Source organism: Muntiacus reevesi, chromosome 7 (assembly GCF_963930625.1).
Source record: "Muntiacus reevesi chromosome 7, mMunRee1.1, whole genome shotgun sequence".
NCBI lineage: Eukaryota > Metazoa > Chordata > Mammalia > Artiodactyla > Cervidae > Muntiacus > Muntiacus reevesi.
Window position 1 is genome coordinate 81413347 of NC_089255.1, and position 19738 is coordinate 81433084.

Below are 19738 nucleotides of genomic sequence, written 5' to 3' on the forward strand. Positions count from 1 at the left end.
GGGTTGTTTCTACCTTTTGGCTTTAGTGAATAATGATGCTATGAATATTCATGTGGAAGTTTCTGTGTGGGTGTATGTGTTCAGTTCTCTCGGGTTTATACTTAGAAGTGGAATTTCTAGGCTACCGTGTAACTGTTTTGAAGAACTGCCAAACTGTTTCCAGTGTCTCCACCATTCTGTATTCCCACCAGCAGTTGCGTGAGGGATCCGTCCTCATCCTCATCCTTGCCGACCCTTGTTATCTCAGGCGTTCTGATTAGAACCATGCTAGTACCTGCAAAGGGGGTCTCCTTGTGGCTCCGTGTGCCTTTCCTTAGTGGCCGATGACATCAAGCATCTTTTCACGTGCTTATCGGCCATCCCTGTGTCTTCTTTGGAAAAGTCTTATGTTCAAGTTCTTTGCCCATTTAAAAGTTGGATTATGTTTTCCTCAATCCAATTAAAAACTTTCGTGTTACCATTTTATATGTGGTTGGGATCAAACATAAATGCTCTCTTTACATGCGGCTTTTCTCTTTGCCAAACACGTGAAATGGGCATTTTCTATGTGATGAGACTCTTTTGAAACCTAGGAAGGGTGTTGGCAAAAACACAAGCCTGCTCCTTTTCACTTCTCTCCTGAGTTTCCTGGGTCCCGCCTGAGCGGCGGGGAGGGAGCAGATGTTGGGGGTGGCCTTCCCTCTGCGCCCTGACGCCCCGGCTCCCTGCAGAGGTCCCCAGCATGCCGGAGGTGCACAGCAGCCCCAGGGACCCCCGGATGTCTTTGGGCCCACGGGAGGCCTCTGCCTCAGGTGAGAAGCTTGGTGGAAGCCCCCAAGTTCGGGGGCCTTTGGGGTGGATGTTGAGGGTGGGGGGCAAGTGGTTCTGGGGGGAAGGGGTGTGGAGAGGAGGGTTTGACATGGGCAAAGACGGAGGGTGAGGAGTCGGGCAGAGACATCGCGGGTCTTTGGTTTCCTCCTCTTTCAGATTTCAAAGGCCAGCTGTGGGCACCCCAGGAGCAGCCCTCAGCGCGGGGTGACCCCAGAGGAGACCAGAGCCCAGCCCTGTCAGCCCCGGGCCCCGCCCCATCTCCGCGGCTCTCCCCACACGGGCAGCCTCTGCAGCCGGGCTCGGGGCCCCAGGACTGCAGACAGAGCTCCCACGGGTGTTGCCCCGACGGCCACACCGCCTCCCTTGGGCCACAGTGGCAAGGCTGCCCTGGGGCCTCCTTGTGTCAGCAGAGCAGGTGAGTGCCTCCCCCCCCTCCCCAGGTCAGAGAGGGAAGGTGTGTCTTCAGGGGGGGTGTCTCTGCTCAGAGCGGGTGGGGTGGGTGAGCAGAACTCAGGAGCGGGACTCCAGGGCCGTTGTGCCTGAGCTGCCCAGTGTGGTCAGAACTGGGGACTTGGCTTCCTCCCCCTCCCACTGAGCTCCCTAACCTGCTGGGTGGGGGTAAAAGCCCGCCCCGCTCCCCCTCCCCAGCTGCCCCGCTCTCTCTGCAGAGATCAACCTGTTGAGATGTAGCCTGAGGCTCAGGGATGGCAAGTAGGGTATGAATTTTAGCTCTGTGATTCAAATCAAGCTCCTGCTCTCTCAGACTGGGGTGCTAAGGGCCACGATTCTGGAGTCAGCAGCTTGGGGGTGAGTCTCAGCTCAGCCAGCAACCCAGCTGTGTGACTTGGGGCAAGTCACTTGACCTCTCTGGTCCTGGCTTTCTCTGCTGAGCATTGGGAACAGTGACAGTCAGTGATGGGCCACTGTGAGGCAGGACCAGATCTCATGGTGTCTAGCACACCGGGGCTTCGACACTTTCCTTCCTTCAACTTCCTTCCCGCCTCCTGGCTGGTGGAGGGGAAGTAAGCCAGGGGCTCCTTTGACCCCTTCTGCTGGCCCGTCTCCCAGCTGCCTCCGTTCTGTAAAACCTCCCTGGGAACCTGGTGTCTGGGAAGCTCAGGTGACTTTCCACCTTCTGGATTTTGTTGGGATGTGTGAGTTGAGCATCTGTTGATTATTAAGGGTTCAGCTCCGCTTACTGTCTTCCTGTTGCCCCCCCCACCCCGGGAGCCCCTAAGTGGTGAGTGGACGTGGCGGAGACTGGGGTTCGCCACATGGTTCGCCTTGCACACAAGGACCCCCTGTCTCCCCACTCGGATCCTCACCTGGTCAAGCCCCCCCCGGCTCAGGGAGCCTCAGGGCCTGGATCCTGGGGTGCTGGAACTCAGGGTCCCTGGTGTGGTGGGAGTCAGGGCTGTGATGTCTGTCCAGGTTTGGGTGCTGCCCTGACGGAGTGACCGTGGCCGAGGGGCCCCATCAGGCGGGCTGCACGAGCTCTCACAGACGCGATGACGCCGGGGGCAGGCTGGGATCGAGAGCAGCGGCCTCTGCAGTGAGTGTCTGCTCACCCCAGGGCCACGAGTCCAGCCCGCGGGCCTGCTCAGCACCACTGTGACGAGGGCTCGTGGCAGCTTTGACCTTGAGGAGGGAGGTCCCTGAAGCTCACTGGTCTGGTTCGTCCTCTCGAAGGCACAGGCTTCCGCGACAGGCCCGGGCTGGGGGTTCGTCCGACCTTCTCCGGGGTCTGATCTCCAGGGCTGGGGTTCTGCTCGATGGGGTCACAGTTCTGTCCCTCTCTCTTCCTGCCACCCTCCCCCCGGCAGCCTGGACTCCTCCCACCAAGAGCCAGACCTCCATCTAACTTCCCAGTCCTGGGCTCTCTCCCCAGGTCCCCAGTGCCCACCGGCCCCAGGCCCAGCAGAATGAGCCCAGCGAGTGCCGGGGCTCCCAGTTCGGCTGCTGCTATGACCACGTGGCCTCCGCGGCGGGCCCCCTGGGGGAAGGCTGTGTGGGCCAGCCCAGCTCCGGTGAGTGGCCGATCCTCCTCGTCCTTCCTAGTGGGAAGGCTCTCGTCCCACTCTGCTCCCCCCTGCCCGCCAGAGCCCCCCGACCTTCCTCCTAGCTGGCTTATCGCTCGTTTCTTCCACCAAGTATTTCTTCCAATACTTGCTGGCACCTGCCAGGTGCCGGGCTGGAGAACGGTGCTGGATTATCCTGCCCAACAGGTCATCCTCGCCCCTGAGTTTGCACTCATGGCCGCCTGGCTGCCTGTGGGAGCGGGGAGCGTGGTCAGTGAGGAGTCCACGGAGAAGGAAGACCTGTGCTGCCCCTTGGGGCTCAGCTTCCTTCAGAGGCGGGGCGTGGCGGGGGTCAGGGCTGGGATGGATGTGGTGCCCACCCTGCCTGGGATGCGTCCTGGAGGGAGGACTGTGACATGGGAGCGTGGGTGCCCATGTGCCAAGGACCGTCTCGGGGATGCCGGAAGCCAAGGGGCAGAGTCTGCAGGGAGCTGGGCACCTGGGTGGGGGGGCTTTAAGTGGGGAGCCTGGAGGGTCACATCTGAGTGTGGAGAAGGATGGCTGGGCTGGAGAAGGTTCTGAGCTGCTCAGGGGCCCAGGAACAAGGTGGGCCCCCTCCCTGGGCATATTGGCAGCCTGTGGGGGCTCAGGGCTGGTGCTTCTGTGTGAAGCACGTCAAGGGTTAGCTCTGGGGCTGTTCTATGTGCACTGGGGGGGGCTGGGTCAGGTGAGGAGGAGCATGAGGGAGCCCATCCAGGGAGGTCACAGCCCTGATCCTCTGCAGGGCTCCAGCCCTGGGGGTGCAGAGCAGGCTGGTTCTGCTGGGGGCCCCAGGGCAGTGAGCAGAGTCTGTCCCCAGAGCCAGTCAAGGACCCCAGCAGTAGTGTGGATGTGCACTGAAACTGAAGCTGGGGAGGGCCTCGCTCCTGAGTCCCGGGCCGCGTTTGCAGCTTCCCTACTGGGTCCCGGTGACTTGCGTGCCTCCTGCCCCCCTCTCAGCGTACCCCGTGCGGTGCCTGCTGCCCAGCGCCCATGGCTCCTGCGCCGACTGGGCCGCCCGCTGGTACTTCGTCGCCTCCGTGGGCCAGTGTAACCGCTTCTGGTACGGCGGCTGCCACGGCAACGCCAACAACTTTGCCTCAGAAGAAGAGTGTGTGAGCGCCTGCCGGGGACCCCAGCCCGGGGCCAGGGCCTCTGGCCAGAGCACCCACGGAGATGGTGGCGGCAGCGGTCCTGGGGGCCAGCAGGAGGCTGGCCAGCAGGAGGCCAGCCAGCATGGGCCGGGGCCTGTGGTCCAGAGAAGACCCTTGCCTTCCGGTGGCCTCCGGTGGCGGGACCAAGAGCCTGGGCTGGGGGTGATGGACCCCAGACAGGCCTTTGGAGAGGGGCCCTGGGGCCAGGAGACTGGGCCCAGTCCCCCTGGACTGAGCGGAGATGCAGGACGACCAGCGCCTCCTTCCCGTGGCTCCTCCTACAGGTGAGGCCCCCCTTCCCCGGCTGGGATGGGGCCTGGGGCCGGGGCTGAGCCTTTTAGGGCTAAAACCCTGAGATCAGCTGGCCCTCCCTCCATCTCTCACCTGGAGTCTTCCAGCCTGGGGGGCTTTGCTACCATCATTCACAGGTGGGGAACCTCAGGCTTTAGAGACATGAGGCTTGCCCAGGGCCAGGTGGATGGTGGCACCTGAATTCTCCAGCAGATCTTGCTGGTATGGTCCAGGGCCTGTCTAGTTGAAGCTTAAGAGCTTCATGACCTTTGGCAAGTCATCCAGCTTCTCGAAGCCTCAGTTTCTCGACCTGTAAATGGTGACATGATCCCATAGGTTTAGTGTGGGTCCCATTCGTCACTCTTTGGCTGTGTCGTATTCATGAGAGGTGGGAATATTAAAAATGATAAATCAAACTTTGAATTCCCAAGGGATCAGGCATGTGTTTGGTTCTCCAGCTTCTCTCCCAAACTCCATCCTGGGGCTCTGTGCCTATTCTGTGCTCATTATTTTTGGCTGTGCTGGGTCTTTTCGTGCAGGGTTTTCTCTGCCTGCAGCGAGCAGGGTCTACTCCCTGGTTCTGGGTCACGGGCTCTGGGCGTGCGGGCTTCAGTAGTTGTGGCTCATGGACTTAGTTCCCCTTTGGCATGTGGGTTCTTCTCGAATCAGGGATTGAACCTGTGTCTCCTGCATTGGGAGGCGATTCTTAACCACGAGACCACGAGGGAGGTCCATATTCTGTGCTCTTGAGGAAACAAGTTGAGGGCACAATGCCTGTGGGTATTTTGGCGGTGGAGTGGGGAGGGTGGATTCCTGATTCCGCAGGCTTCTGGAGCATGGCTTCCATGAGAAGTACCTCTGGTACTTCCATGGGTACCATGGGGGCACCTCTGGTACCCATGATGGGGTACTGGGCTTTCTGTGGGGACGCACTGATGAAGGGATAGTCCCTGGTGCTGGCCCTCATGTGACCCTCTGTCCCACCTTCCCAGGATCACTCTGGCGGGCTCGGAGCCCTCCGTGGTGCAGGCGGCCCTGGGGCAGTTGGTGCGGCTCTTCTGCTCCGAGGACGGCTCCCCGGGCCCCCACTCCAGGTGGCAGAAAGACGGGCGGCCCGTCTCCTCTGACAGGTGGGTGCAGCCAGCCCGCTGCCCCGCCCAGCCCCTCCAATTCCCGAGGATGGGAGGGTGAGAGAGCAGGGTCAGGGGAGCCGGGCTCGCTGTGCCTCGGGACACAGCGCTCAAGCCCCCTGCCCGCCCTCAGGCACCAGCTGCAGTCCGACGGCTCCCTGGTCATCAGCCCCCTGAGGGCGGAGGACGCGGGCACCTACAGCTGCGGCGGCCCCGGGCCGGACCGTCACTCTCAGCAGGTCCAGCTTCGCGTCACAGGTCTCGTCCCAGCCCCACCACATCATGTGGGTTTTTCTGGGCCCCAGGGTAGGAGTACCGGCTGGGGCGCCCCCCACACTGGAGGACTAGGGCAGGAAGCGGGTCACGGCATCCTGGCGGCGGAGCCCCGGCGCTCCGGGTCGCCTGGGGCGGGCGTCTTGCCCTGTGTGGGCCTCCCCTGCCAGCCTCATGGGCACCCTCCCTTCCACCCGCTTCTCCCCACAGCTCACCCCTTGCTTCTGGCCTCACAGCAGGGGGTGACGTGGCCGTGCCTTCTGAGGCTGAACCGAGGCCCTTCCCCGAGACCAGGGACCCAGCCCAGGACCACAGGCCTCGGGACCCCAGCCTCGGGGGCCCCGCCGCCGCCTCGCACCCGTGGCCCCTGACCAGGTGCGGGTGCTCAGCGCTGTCTGCCGTCCGTCTGGCCCACCGAGGGCCAGGGTCAGGGGAGGGCTCGGTGGGTGGGAGGAGGGCGAGGTGGACAGTCCCCGGGCCGGCGTGTGCTGTGACCGGGCTTGCCGGCCGCCTGCTCAGGGCTCTGGGAGGGGATGGCGAGGCGAACGTGGCTCCCTGAGCCTGGCCTCTGACGTGGAGGTGGGAGTCCTGCCCACCACTGCGAGCCCTGGGGAGCGGAGCCCGTGCTGGCCCCGGCCTCAGGAGCTAGAGGGCTGAGCCGGCCTTGAAGAGGGGAGTTTACAGAGCGGGCGCAGAGGGCTGGAGGGCCCATGTCAAGGACCTGGTGCAGGGCGGGCAGGACGCAGAAATTCTGGGTGGCGGAGATGAGAAAGCCGGAGCTGGCTTTGAGCCTGGGTCCCCGATGGTTGGTGGTGTCTCCCAACCAGAACAAAGGGCTGAGGCTGGAGAGCAGAATCTGGTCAGGGTTGGGTGGAGAGGGGGCTCATGAGGCTGGCTAGGGGTCCCGTCCCCAGGCAGGAGGGTGGTCAGGGGGGAGGCAGGGGAAGAGCCCCCTCACGGCTGAGCGATGCTTGCTCTGCAGGGTGCGTCTGGACCGGAGCCAGCCCGGGGTGCTGGACGCCCAGCCGGGCCAGCGGGTCCGGCTGACCTGTCGTGCTGAGGGCTTCCCACCCCCGACCATCGAGTGGCAGAGAGACGGGCAGCCTCTCTCTTCCCCCAGGTTCGTTCAGCTCCCCTCCCCTGTCCTGCCTCCGACCCCGCCCCGTCTGGGCAGATGCCGTCCCCTGGTCAGACCTGAGCGGGACCCCAGGGCCTCTCGAGAGACGGGGTTGCTGGGCGGAGGACCACGCTGGGGTCTTTGGGCCTTTCCGGAGTGTGGCTAGTGGACAATTGTAAGAGGCCAGCCAACAGGTGATGGCCGAGGGAGAAAGCGGAGGCAGACACCCTACTGACTGTGATCCTAAAAGCTAACATATATGGAGCCCGTGCTGAGGCTTAATCTCCTTCACGTGACGTGCAGAAGAGCTAAAGGGGTGCTGTTTTATCCGCATGTGACACAGAAGCTTAACACCACCCAGCTCCTAAGTGACCAAACCAGGACTGAGCCTAATGGACGAGTGTAGGAAAAAAATTGAAACCCAAACCAGAGTTACTTTGTACCTGAAAACTTGCAATGATCTGCTTGTTGCCAGGTTTTAAAGTCAGGCATCCTTAAGTAAACGAGAGTGCCAGCAGCTGGAGGGTGATCAGACCCCGCTGGCCAGCAGGGCCCACTCAGCCTCTCACCAGGGGAGGGGAGACCTCCTACCACCTCCCCACCCACCGGGGCCCTTGGCGTGGAGCCACCTGACTGTGCTCGGCCCCCGCAGACACCAGCTGCAGTCCGACGGCTCCCTGGTCATCAGCCGCGTGGCTGTGGAGGACGGGGGCTTCTACACGTGTGTCGCGTTCAACGGGCATGACCGAGACCAGCGCTGGGTCCAGCTCCGAGTGCTGGGTGAGGCGCAGCCTGAGTGGGCGGGTGCGTGTGGCCAGTGGCCTCTGGGGTCCGCAGGGGCACCGCAGGCGTGCTGTGGCTGAGACTGTCCCCCTCCTCGGGCCCAGGGGAGCTGACCATCACAGGGTTGCCCTCCACGATGGCGGTGCCGGAAGGGGACACAGCCAGGCTGCTGTGTGTGGTGGCGGGAGAAAGCGTGAACATCCGATGGTCCAGGTGAGGCTGTTCCTGGCCCTCAGGCCCTCACACCTGAACTCAGCCCAAACCGGGGGCAGGGGCGGGGGTTCACCTTTGTGCAGAACGTTGCTGCCACCAGCACCCCACCCCTTCTACTCCCGCCTCCTGGCCTGGTGCCAGGGGAAGGGGCTACAGCGCCCTCCTCCCTTTATGGGGAAGCCCCCCCATGACCGCTCTCTTCTCTGCTGGTCGGGCTACACACCAGAGCTTCTCAAGCTTGGCACTGTTGACGTTGTGGGCTGACAGTTTTGGTTGTCGGGGTGCGTCGGGCGATGTTCAGCCGTGTCCAGCCTCGGGGTACCTGTAGCATTCCCTCCCACGTCATGGCCACAGAAAGTCTCCAGGTGTTGCCAGATGTCCCCTGCATGGCGGATGCTCTGCTGGGCTGAGAAACACGGGGCTCCACTCAGCTCTGGGGGCTTTGGGTGGTCTTTTACCCCAAGTCTGCTGGGCTTTTATTCATTCAGCAAACAGTTTGATGCCCCCTTCCTCCTTGTAGTATGTCAGAACGAGGCTAGGCACTGGGGATCCTGGGGTAACCTGAGCCCCCACCCCGACACTCCAGGCAGGAAATGGCCCAGTGTCCCCCAGGCTTGGAGGAGGTTTGCCCTGAGTGCGTCTGGGTCAGTGGGCGGCTCTGGAGCGGGCCTTAGACTGCCTCCTCCCTGGGAGAACCAGCTCAGCACCCCCAGGGCCTGGAGGTTCTCCCAGCATCCTCTCTCCTCCAGGAACGGGCTGCCGGTGCGGGCCGACGGCCACCGCGTGCACCAGTCCCCGGACGGCACGCTGCTGATCCACAACCTGCGGGCCAGGGACGAGGGCTCCTACACGTGCAGCGCCTACCGTGGCAGCCAGGCCGTCAGCCGCAGCACCGAGGTGAAGGTGGTCCAGCCGGGTAAGGAAGGCCCACCCCAGGCACCGGCTTGTCTTCGGGAGCTGGCCGTGTGTGGCTGGACGTGGAGGGCACGGGCTCTGCAGTTGGAGGGGCTCTGCCAGTTCCCGGTTACGTGACTTGGTGTGGGCCAGTCGTCGTGTGGCCTGAAACAGCCCTGGGAGGGAACCACCAGAGCCCAGCTGTGCTGGTCAGCCTGGATGATCACGGCTGTCGGGGCCATAGCACTTCACCAGGACCACGCAGGGTGTCAGGCCTGGCTGCCTCCTGTCTGCCAGGCTGAGTGTGGAACTGGCCAGGTTAGAGGTTGCAATCTGGTAGAAATGTAGCTTAGTGAGCGGGACTGATGGGGGGCTTCCAGTTTTTGAAGACAGGGACTGGGACCCAGCCAGGGTCCGGCACAGGGCTTGGCATCACTGGGCGCTCAGGCTGAGTGCATGTGTGTGAAGGTGATACCTTGGCGAAGGCACCATCCCGCAGGGGCCGCTTTGTACCTCGATCGTGCGCAGCAGATAGATCTCTTGTCCATGTACTTACCAAACTTACAAGACTTGAAACAGGCCAGAGTGCAGATTTAAGTGAGAAAGATCTCTGTCAGGAGGCCCCCAGATGGGCATGTCTGTGATTAGGTAGAGGCGTGTCTGCATGGGAAGCCAAGCTGGAACCAGAAGCTCAGTTGATGCTGAAGTTTGGTGGGGCTCCCAATGATGAGTGGTCACCAAGATGAAATGGTGTGACGGGACTGCCTCCGGGACTGCACACTTCTGGCCTCAGTCTGGCCGTCTTTCTTCTGCCCCCTGTTGGATGAGTGTTGGTAATCTGAGACACTTTCTTTGGGGAAGGAGGGCACCTCTTTAAGGAGAAGGTATCTTCCTCTCTCCTTTAACTGTGTTGGTTCCGTCAATTAAGCCGTATGTATCTGCCGTCACCCATCTAAGCTTTTTGTGGCATTTCACTGCTTGAGGCTGTGTCCTGGATTCATGGTCTGGTGGCATGCTGGAACTGCAGGGTTAGTATCAGCGGGAGGGGCCTTGAGCTGGTCCCACTCTGGTGTAAGGAACATAGTTCTGCTGGGGACACCTTGCAAGCTTCCTTTTTTTTTTCTTTATTGGAGTGTAATTGCAACGTTGTGTTAGTTTCTGCTATACAACAAAGTGATGTCAAGCTTTTTCCCTAAAGGTTTAGGGTGAGAAACAGAAAATACTGTAAGGTTAAAACATGGGGGCCGGGGGTCACTCACACTTTCGGAATGGGACTGCCCCAGTTACGTGCTGGTTATTTTAGCCATGGTTACTGTGTGCTTCAGTTGCTATCATTAACTCCAGATGAGACGGCAAACATGGGGAGCTTATGTGACCATTTGCCCCAAGTCCCCCGGCTGGAAGGGGCAGAGCCAGGATGGTGCCCAGCCTGCACCACCACGCCCGGCACCTGCTCCCCTCTGGCTGTGAGGAGCCCAGGGGCTACGATGGCTGAGATTAGCTTGATAACCAAAGTGATGATTGTTGAAAATAAGCATAAATGGCTTGTTCTTTATGGAAATGTAGGTAGTTCGTACTCTTGTTACACTGATGAGCCAAGCCTTCACAAAGCCGTTGTCTGGTTAGGTGTTGTCTGTTAGTTGTATGTGGGGAGGGGGCGTGGAGGGCGGCTTCCGCAGCCCCGTGGGGTGACTTTGGGGAGGTGCTGTCAGGCGTAAGCCAAGCTGAGCCTTGAGAGCCCCTCCCAGAAAGAAAAGGGAGGTTAACTAGACAAAGCGACTTCAATCCGAAGCCGAAGCAGCGGAATGAAACACCCACAGTGATTTGTAAGCTACGGAAGCGCCAAGCAGATTCAGAGGGAGGCACCCGGCGCTTTGTGCTCAGGGTTGCGTCAGCGCTGCAGGTCGCAGCCTGTCCTCCCGTCACCGGCCTGACGGGCTCTGCTGTCTCTGGGGAAGTGGGAACAGCCGGAAAGCTGGGGAGCTAAGTGACTGAGCTGGGGCCACTGAAGACAAAACGCTGGAAGTGGGAGGAAATCAGCAGTGAGAGCGAGAAGGCTGCTCTCGCCAACTCAGAACTGTGCTTGGGGCCGACCCTGCTCTCCTTGTCCAGAGGCCACGGCCATGTTCATGCGGCTTCTCAGGTCTCAGTAATCAGAGCAGGGAGCTGACTTCCAGCGATGTTTAATCAGCTGGAGAGTCAGTATCTGGGGGTCTGCGATGGGCTGTGCACTGGGCGAGTGGTGGGGGTGGAGGGGAGGAGAGCTCCGAAAGAGTGACGGGAGGCCCACTGCACGCCGAAGTGGGGCCCATGGCAGTGAACACTATGGGGCCTCAGCTGGACATATAGGTGTTACTGGGGTACAGTGACCCAGCATCTTTGGGAACCTGGTGGTTACAGCGCTGCTCTCCTTTAGGGAAATGACAAGGCAGGTGAGTTTCCAGTCACACGGAGCTTTCTTACCACCCTCTCCCCACCGGTTTCTCGCAGCACTGGCCGCCCAGCCCCGGGACCGCAGCAGGGACTGTGTCGACCAGCCGGAGCTGGCCAACTGTGACCTGATCCTGCAGGCCCGGCTCTGCGGCAACGAGTACTACTCCAGCTTCTGCTGCGCCAGCTGCTCCCGTGTCCAGCCGCCTGCGCAGCCCGTCTGGCAGCAGGGACACAGCTCATAGCGCTGGGAGGAGGAGGCAGGCTCTCGGTCTCCCCTCTCTGGCTGGAGGAGGGAGTTCTCCGGAGACACTGGCCTGGTAGGAGCTGCCCTCCGCCGTGGAGCGCCAGCGGTGTCGGCTTCTCTGACCCAACCACCGGTGCCTGCTGGGTTGTCAAGAAGTGGCGTCTTGTTTGCAATAAGGACACCTTTCACTTGACAGTTTCCCTCTATAGTTTGTTATCCAGGATCAGCTCACTGTTTTTAAAGCCAGCTACCAGGGTTCTCACATTGCTGAAAGCTGGGTGGGGAGGTGTGTCCTGTCTGGGGAAGGTAACTGACTCTTGGTGTGTGTGTTAGGGAAACATTCTTTGCTAGAACTAGGTCCCATCTGGGGTCCAGATGTGGTTCATCGCTCCAGTCTCTCTAGCCCTCCCTAGGGAGTATAGCGACTAGTTTCAGATCCCATCTGTGCATATGGTTAACTGCACAAAGTTGGTGAAAGCCGTCGGCAAAGTGGGAGATAATGAAAACTAAAACCCAGGCTATTCTAAAACATAGTACCAACAGGACCAGTGGACCAGTGGAAGGGAGAGCGACGTTAAGAGACGGAAGAGGGAAGTGGTTTCAGAGTTGGGAGAGGTCATTCTTCCTCTCTCAGCCTCTTAAGGCCTTGATGCTAAGACAAGAGGCCTGGTTTCAATGAGCTTCCGAGTTCCTTTCCACTTTAACCTTCTACCAATCCCCCAGAAGAGAGGCTGGGCCTAGTAAGAGGTCTTTCTGGGACACAGGAAAAACCAGCATTAAAAACAGGTGATTTCTATTACCAACACTGGCTGGAAAAGAAACGATTGCTTCATGGGTGAGTGATACTTCTTGGTCTACCTCTCATTCAGCAACAGAAACATGGGCCGGGACAGAGGTTTTTCTTTCCAGTTTTAAAATACATTGAGGTGCATCTCCTTCCATGTACCATGGCTGGTTTGGTTGTAGAAATTGGAAGGTAAGGGCCACCTTCTTGGACTCTGCTGTTCTCTAGTTAAATCAGTATTTGACAAATTGGTGGCACACTCCAGACCTTAGCTAGCTCTTGGAACTAGTCACAGAGTGGTGGGATAAGGTGACCAGTGGTTCTCACGCTGGGAGCTTTCTGAAGAACTGAGCCTGGGGGGTCTCCTCCCTGGAGATTTTAATTGGGCTGGAGTATGGGCTGGATATGAGGACTTTTAAAAGCTCCCATATAACTTTAATACATATCCACAGTTCAGAGTCACTGCTGCAACCCAACTTCTCAGACTGTGAGTCTTGTTAAAATGCAGATTCTGACGACCAGGTCTGGGCTGGGGCGGAGGTTCTGTGTCTCTACACAACTGCCAGGTTCAAGTCTGCACTTGGACAGCAAGAACCTGACATCAGAGATGTGCTTAGGAATGACTGGAGGCTCGAGTATGAATACAGATAGATAGGAACTTTAAGAGTATGCCAGCCCCAGTGAAAGATTTTCTAGCCATCAAACTAGAGATCTGCGGCAGCAGCAGAATGGAGAAGAGGACAAGACCACAAGGAAATGAAACCCATCTGCTAATAGAGAAAACGGCAAAGAACAGCTCTTCATGGCAAAAGCTTCTACCACCAACATTTATTTTTGTTAAAGCAGATTATAAATTCTCATCAGTACAAATATATATATATATAACTTACATTTGATTGTAAGGCCAACGTTCGAAAGTAAAAATGAGATGGGATCTTATGTTGTTACCAGAGGTCAAGTGGCTACAACTGGCAACAGGATGTTCGGCTCACCACAAGGAGAGGGATGGACACACGGATGGACACACACACGCACGCACACACACACACACACGCAGTGCTGACAAGACTAGGACCTCCATCCCCACAAAACTCGTGGGAACAAAACTTAAAAGGACAAAACAAAACCCACCAAGACCTACAGGACAACACGGTAACCTGCGTTCCCGTCTCATGGATATGATTACATCATTGTCACCTTAGTGTTAAAGGATTAACATAAGGAAACTGCAGCAGTATAGAAAAGAAAATACATTTTCTATTTAGATTGAACCCATTAAAATAATGACATTGGAACTTCATTACAGATGTAAAACCAGGACAACACTGCTTGCTCTTTATTTAAAACTACTACCAAGCTGACCGTGCTGGTCGTAAGCGTGATTGCTGTTGCAGTCTGCTACTTACAGTAAATGATGCCAAGTGAGCTTGGGGTCCCACCTGCAGCTACCAGCCCTTCCTCTCTTTTACTTCAGTAGGCATCAATGATAAATCAATCTTATGTACAATTTCTTACAGCTAACCCTTTTACCTTTGGCAAGATTACTTACAACTCATACAACTTTTTAATAGTGAGAACTATTTAAAATATTCTAAATGCATAAAAATAAAGATTTTGGCTTTTTGATATATATATTTATAATATTTATTCTTACTCAAAATGGAAGCTCAACTTTACCCCTAAAATACAGCTCTGCTGGGCAGCTCCTGACGGGCCCTGCTGGGAATTCTAGCAGCACAGCCTGACTCTCGCCCCCAGCCCCAGCACTGGCCACCCTGTTCTCGATCTTGAAGAAGGCCAGTGCTGAAAGCAGGCAGGTGAAAGGCCTGAAAACCAAAAGGAGATTGTTTTGCTTCCCGTTGTTTTATATTCCAGTAAATGTGCTTTGAATACAGATTCCTGTTCAGATACTTCTGCATCTCTGTTGCCAGAGACTGGTAAGTGGCTGAGGGAGGAGGCAGGGCAGAGGATGACAGCTCCTTGAATTTCTTAGTCTAACTGCAAAACAGCTCTTCCCTAGGAATGGGTCTCGCCACTTTTTTCAGTCACCCATTTCCACATGCTATGCCTGGACATGCCCTTGGGGACCTTTGGATTAGTGAAAAGCATACAGGTTGGGAATGCAAAGTCCCCTTTGCTCCTCTGACCTCCACCCCCCGCCCGGGCCTAAGTACACACAAAATACATAAGCCATAAGGACTGCTTAAAGTTCAATTTCAAAAGTCTTCTGTAAATCACTGGAGAAAGGGTTGGTGGGGGACGGGTTAGTACGCTGCTTGGACTTGCTTTCCAAGGCCGCCCACTGGGCCTCGAAGGGATCCACCGTGCAGGTGCCTGCAGGAGCCTCGGTCTGCTTGTCTCCCGAGGCCAACCTGCCGCCGTCTACGCCATTGAGAGCTGCGGAACCGTTGAGGTGCTGAGCAGGCGGCTTAAAGAAGGGGCTGGCAGTAGCACTGCTTGTCTCGTACTGTGGGAATGTCTGCTGCTTGACCAGGCTGGGAGACTGATGGGGCTGGGCAGCCTGTGGGTGGCCTGCGGTGCCAAACACGTTGGCGACCATCTGGGAGGGAGTGATGCCCACCACTGGCACGTTAGGGGCTGGATAGGTCATCCCGTTAGCCACAGGATAGGACTGGGCAGGGACAAAGGCTGGCTGCAGGGGTGGGACCACACCCACTGGCACGGGCTGAGAGGTGAGGAATGCATTTCCTTGGAAAGGTGGCACTGGCTGGGAGATGGCAGTGGGTGGCGGCGGCTGGAGGACCGGCTGCAGAGGGGCAGCTGAAGCCTGGGGCTGCTGAGCCCGGACGCTCTTGGACACCTCCTCCAACCAGCGGTCGGCCTCAGAGGGAGTGCGTCTGTGACCAGCCTGGAAGAGACCTGGAGAGACAGCACCAGAAGACTGACCCCACTCGGTCCCTGGAAGCAACAAAAGGAAGAGAGGGAAGAATCAGAATCTTCAGGGGCTTTTTTCTTCACCTGATAATCTTGGTTATTCGAGTGATCGTAACGTGGAACAAGCCCCCCCAGGGGGATGGTCTGTGGTTTTGACAGGTGGGAGGAAAGTCTCTATTACCAGCTGAGAAGGTTTTGTGGGAGGACAGGGAGAACCCAGGAGACCTCAGCCTGTGTCTGTGGTCTACCTCAGCCATGTCGGGGAGCTGCCAGAGATGGCTCAACTGCATAAAACCGAAGCTGCTGGCTGGCATCAGAACCCTGCCCCCACTGGTGTGGCTCATCCGTGGTCCAGAAACCAGCTTGCACATACTCTAAAGAGCTGAGGGGATTCACCTTCTGCTCCAACACAATGAGAAGAAAATAACCAGGGACCTGCTGCCCGCCTTCCAAACACACGTCTCTCTGGTGAACTGCCTTTTTGTAGCCTTTTTTGTACGCGTGCTGTTGTAGGAGGCAGAGTCGTCTCTTCCTACAGGCATGTCCAGAGATCCAGACCCAGACACAGGCTCTTGCGAGGGAGGGCCCAGGAATCTGTGTCTTATGAAAGCTCTGTGGGTGGCTCCAGGGTAACTATCAATCTAACCTCTAAGAGCTCCTCTCTGACACCATCCTTCCTTAATAGTAGTTTATTTCCAAAAGGGATCCCACTTTTCCTTAAAGGACTCCTTCCTGGTTCCCGCTAAGGTAAATGGCTGATTTTCACATCAAGGTCACTTATCTGATCCCAGAATCCTCACCACCATCTGTGGTCACCTTACCCGAATGTGTGGCTGCAATTCCCTTGTTAGCAGCATCAGGGGCATAGGCCCAAGGGTTGGTTTCACGCACAGGCATTGCTACGGGTGCTAGAGCAGTAGGGGCTGGCTTAGCAGCAAGCACATGGAAGGCTGAGTCAGTGCCATTAGCTACAATGGGAGCAGACAACATTGATGGAGTTAATTCATGCAGGGTGTACACGTGACCCCTCGGAGCTGGGTCAGTCAGGCCAATATGCAATACTGGTGGAAAGATAAGACAGAGAAGTTGGTGTGGGATAACCATGCCATCTGCAATGAATACACAAACCTTTAGGCAAAGACGGAATCAGAGGCTGTAATTAAAATGGGTGTACTGATAAAGTTAAATGACTCTTAGAAAAACATGTTTATGGGGAGAGGTAATGAAGACCAGAAAAACAATTTCAAATTAAGTTAAAAAGAACTACCTGTATTACAAGCAGCAAAAATCTATTCCAGACATAGCTTAGCCTTTGCAATAATGATAAAGTATCATCTATCACTATTTCAAAAGAGCAAATTATGCCAACAGTGGTTAATACCATCATCTTATTATGTGCTAGGCACTACTGTAATAGTGCTTTAGTGTGCATCATCTCAACGAATTCTCTCAAAAACCCCATATTACAGTTGAGAAATCAAACTTGGTACATGTTTTCATTTCTTTAATTTATAATTTGCTACAGAATTAATTTCATCTTTTTAAAAGTTTTTTTTCCCCGTCAGTAATGTTTGTAATGTCTTAAGGCACTTCCTGTTTTTTCCTGTCTCCCTTCAGTAAAATCCAGCCCTTCCTTTACTCTAGACGGCTGTCCCATCAGTTTCTACTCCTTTGTCCAGCTCTCTATACTTGGTATAGAGCAGACAAGCAGGCACCTTCTCCTGCCTTACACCATAATCATTCTCTCTTTAGGACTTGGCAACTATGCTTATGGCATTGGTGCTATTAACCCAGGGCTTGTCTAAAAGACTAGCTTATCCAAAAACTTCGAGTCCTCTAAAGGCCAGAAAAGGACTATATTCTATTTATAGTTTTGTATACCCACTACCCTGTAAATAGGCACAAAGTCAGCTGAATGTAATAGGAACTATATTCAGAAAGACTTGGGTTTACATCCTGGCTGTGTGATTTGGGCAATTTACTTAACCTTTCTAAGCCTAATTTTCCTAACCTTTCTAAGCCTAATTTTCCTTAGCTGTGATGCCTATTTCAAAGGACTGTTGTGAGAATTAAATGAGATGAGGAAAATGCATGAGTCTTTACATGATGTATGTGGCAGACACGGTGCTAAGTGCCCAATAAACATCCCTATTGTTACTGGCAGTATAAATATCTGTAGGTGAAATGAAAAGCCACCTGATGCATATGAATATTAAGGGTTTTTTTGTTTTGTTTTTAAAGAGACTCCCTCCTGAAGGAAAATCATGTTGCAGCTTTTCAACAGGATCAGGCAAAAAAAGTCTGCATAGCAAAACAACTTCTGCGCTCTCTCCCAAAAGAAATAAAGAAAGATCAATTATATAAGCTCAAATTCTAAAATCTGTAATTTAAGTTATACAGGCTCATTGTTGACCTTTGAGTCAATACTATTAATTCAGTATCTCTGGAAACAACTTTTACTAGTTCTTCAATGCCATAAAGACTAGTTTTAGGACACTCACTATAGAAGATGAAATGAACTGAAGAGCCAAAAGAGGTGCCTTTTTCTTTATGGAACTCTTATGACTGGGCAAAGTCTAGGTGAGTCCAGTCTTGGCACCACTGATATTTTAGGCCTGATTATTCTCTGTTGTGACGGTGGCTACTGTGTACTTGGAAGGATGTTTACGGGCCTCCCTGGCCTCTACGGGGATGTCAGTAGTAACCACCCCCTGCCACACCGCAAAACCCAAAACATCTCCAGACAATGGGTGCTGAATTTTTCCCAAGGGGGCAAAAATCACCCCAGCTTTCTTTACTGTGGTTAAGAAGGCATGAAGCCAGAACCAACTCTGATGGCTGCTGTTTCTGGAGAACTGGTTGGGCGCTTTGTCTCTTAACAGGTAAGTAGCAAATAAAGCAGTGGGTTGGGACTACTGATGCTCCTGACAGGATGGAATGAAAGGAGGGGAGGTACGTGCAAAGTGCAGACAATCTCAGGAAACAGAAAGGGAATAAAGCGCAAAGACACTGTCAAATAGGGCAATTTAACGAATCTGAGACAATATCAAACAGGAAAATGCAGTGGGTCTGACCAGGTCTTGGGAAGCTCAGGATGCCAACTTACATTAGCGATCAGTGTCATAAAAGTCTTAGTTTCAAAGAGAACTGCTGAGCAGGCTAAGTGGGCACCAACCTTGAAAGGCAGGAGACTGTGGTGCCACCACCGTCACTGGTTTGGTCATCGGGGCGGATGAGAAGGGATCCTCGGAGGGTGTGCTGAAGGCATTGGTGATCTGTGAACACAGGGAGCTGATACTCTCTGCTTCGCCTTCTACCTCTGGCACTGTAAGACAAAGAGAAGACGGCTCCAGACAGAAACATGGAACAAGTCTGGAACAGAACAGTGTCACGTGAGGTGGCATTTTACACTGCCTCTGTTATTTGTGGAAGAAAAGACTCAGCTGTCAGGGGGGGCTATGAAAGCAGCTTCAAAAACTTACCGCTTACTCACTGGTGTTTTGCACGAGAAGGCACAGAATGGTGACAATTCCTGTACTAAAGGCTACCTCCCTCCCTTGCGAATCCTCAGATTCCTGTATTTCCTCTCCTGTGTGACACTGTTGAGAACACGCTGTTCTTTTTTTGTGCCAAGACATTCAGTCAGTGAGATTTTTCTAGAAGACACATTCAACCTGTCTGTCTTCCAACCAGGTCCCAAGCCGGAGATGTGAGTTAAGTTCTAGAGGCCCCCAGTGACTCTTTTGAGAAAATGGGTTAAAGTCAGGAGCACCAGTGGGCACTCAGTCCTTTTCTCTGTCATAAACTATGACAGTGTCATCACTGTCATTTTTCTCCCAAGTGTTAACATGAAAAAGTGAACTGAGGTCCAGGACTCTAGAGGCTTTGTTCTTAATATTGACTCTGGAATACTTCTGTGTCACGGAGGAAGCTAATTATATGTGTTGAACCTCTGTCTGCTCAACTGTGAAAAGAGAATAATGGTTTTGTTTCCCGCCTGCTCCAGAGGGAGACTGAAAATGAGGTACTTGAAGCATCTGGAGTTTTGGTTTTTATAGGAGTTGAGAGGGGGTAAGACCCTCAGTAATGATCTAGTTTAACTGTTCTTTAGGCAGAGTTTTATCTATCAAAGAACTTAAATCTCTGTGCTTTTGGGCCACCAGCAGTGAGAGTGCCCTATTGAGACACAGCTTCCTCAGATTCTGTTATAGCACGGGCTCAACATGTCTGAGAGCAAAGTAAAATAGGGTCCAAGAAAAGCACTGACCGAATCTGACACTGCAGCTCCGGATCTTATGATGAGGACAGAGCTACTGGGGCTGTCTCAGCTGTACAGAGGCCACACAAAGGCCTGTGTGACAGCTCTGAAAGGTAATGAATATGTGTGAGCAATCTCACTGTCTCTGATGAACAACAGATCTTAGATTTATACAGGAGACCCGTTTAGAGTTTCCTCCCTATGGAGCCAACCAGCCACAAGGACAAAGAGAACTTATCCATTTCTTCTGGGACATCTGACAGTGGTGCTGTTTAACTGGATGTGTTTCCAAAGCTTTTTAAATTAATTCCCTGCTGGGTCCCAAATGGCAGAATAAGAAGGGAAACCTGAGACCCTTGATGTCTGAAAGCAGGTACATTTTCATCAGGACAAATCACAAAC

The 19738-nt window shown here is 55.0% G+C and overlaps 2 protein-coding genes across 16 annotated transcripts in view; one reads left to right on the top strand and one right to left on the bottom strand.

Moving 5' to 3' along the window:
- PAPLN (papilin, proteoglycan like sulfated glycoprotein) overlaps positions 1-12995 on the top strand; it is a 36105-nt gene extending 23110 nt beyond the window's left edge. For 3 of the 7 annotated variants that reach the window (XM_065940254.1, XM_065940257.1, XM_065940255.1), the window contains 13 exons: positions 624-791; positions 967-1225; positions 2242-2362; positions 2699-2837; positions 3828-4305; positions 5305-5442; positions 5576-5700; positions 5952-6090; positions 6698-6835; positions 7485-7612; positions 7720-7828; positions 8578-8744; positions 11213-12995. In XM_065940254.1, coding sequence (XP_065796326.1) covers positions 624-791; positions 967-1225; positions 2242-2362; positions 2699-2837; positions 3828-4305; positions 5305-5442; positions 5576-5700; positions 5952-6090; positions 6698-6835; positions 7485-7612; positions 7720-7828; positions 8578-8744; positions 11213-11397 — 2294 coding nt within the window. In that variant the 3' untranslated portion in view covers positions 11398-12995. Of the gene's footprint in view, positions 1-623; positions 792-966; positions 1226-2241; positions 2363-2698; positions 2838-3827; positions 4306-5304; positions 5443-5575; positions 5701-5951; positions 6091-6697; positions 6836-7484; positions 7613-7719; positions 7829-8577; positions 8745-11212 lie in introns of those variants that run through there. The other 4 variants (XM_065940258.1, XM_065940259.1, XM_065940256.1 and 1 more) reach the window with 3 other exon arrangements.
- NUMB (NUMB endocytic adaptor protein) overlaps positions 12983-19738 on the bottom strand; it is a 154033-nt gene continuing 147277 nt past the window's right edge. For 7 of the 9 annotated variants that reach the window (XM_065940263.1, XM_065940268.1, XM_065940267.1 and 4 more), the window contains 3 exons: positions 18254-18403; positions 15900-16046; positions 12983-15102 (listed from right to left, as the gene is read on the bottom strand). In XM_065940263.1, coding sequence (XP_065796335.1) covers positions 14387-15102; positions 15900-16046; positions 18254-18403 — 1013 coding nt within the window. In that variant the 3' untranslated portion in view covers positions 12983-14386. The remainder of the gene's footprint in view (positions 15103-15899; positions 16047-18253; positions 18404-19738) is intronic. The other 2 variants (XM_065940270.1, XM_065940269.1) reach the window with 1 other exon arrangement.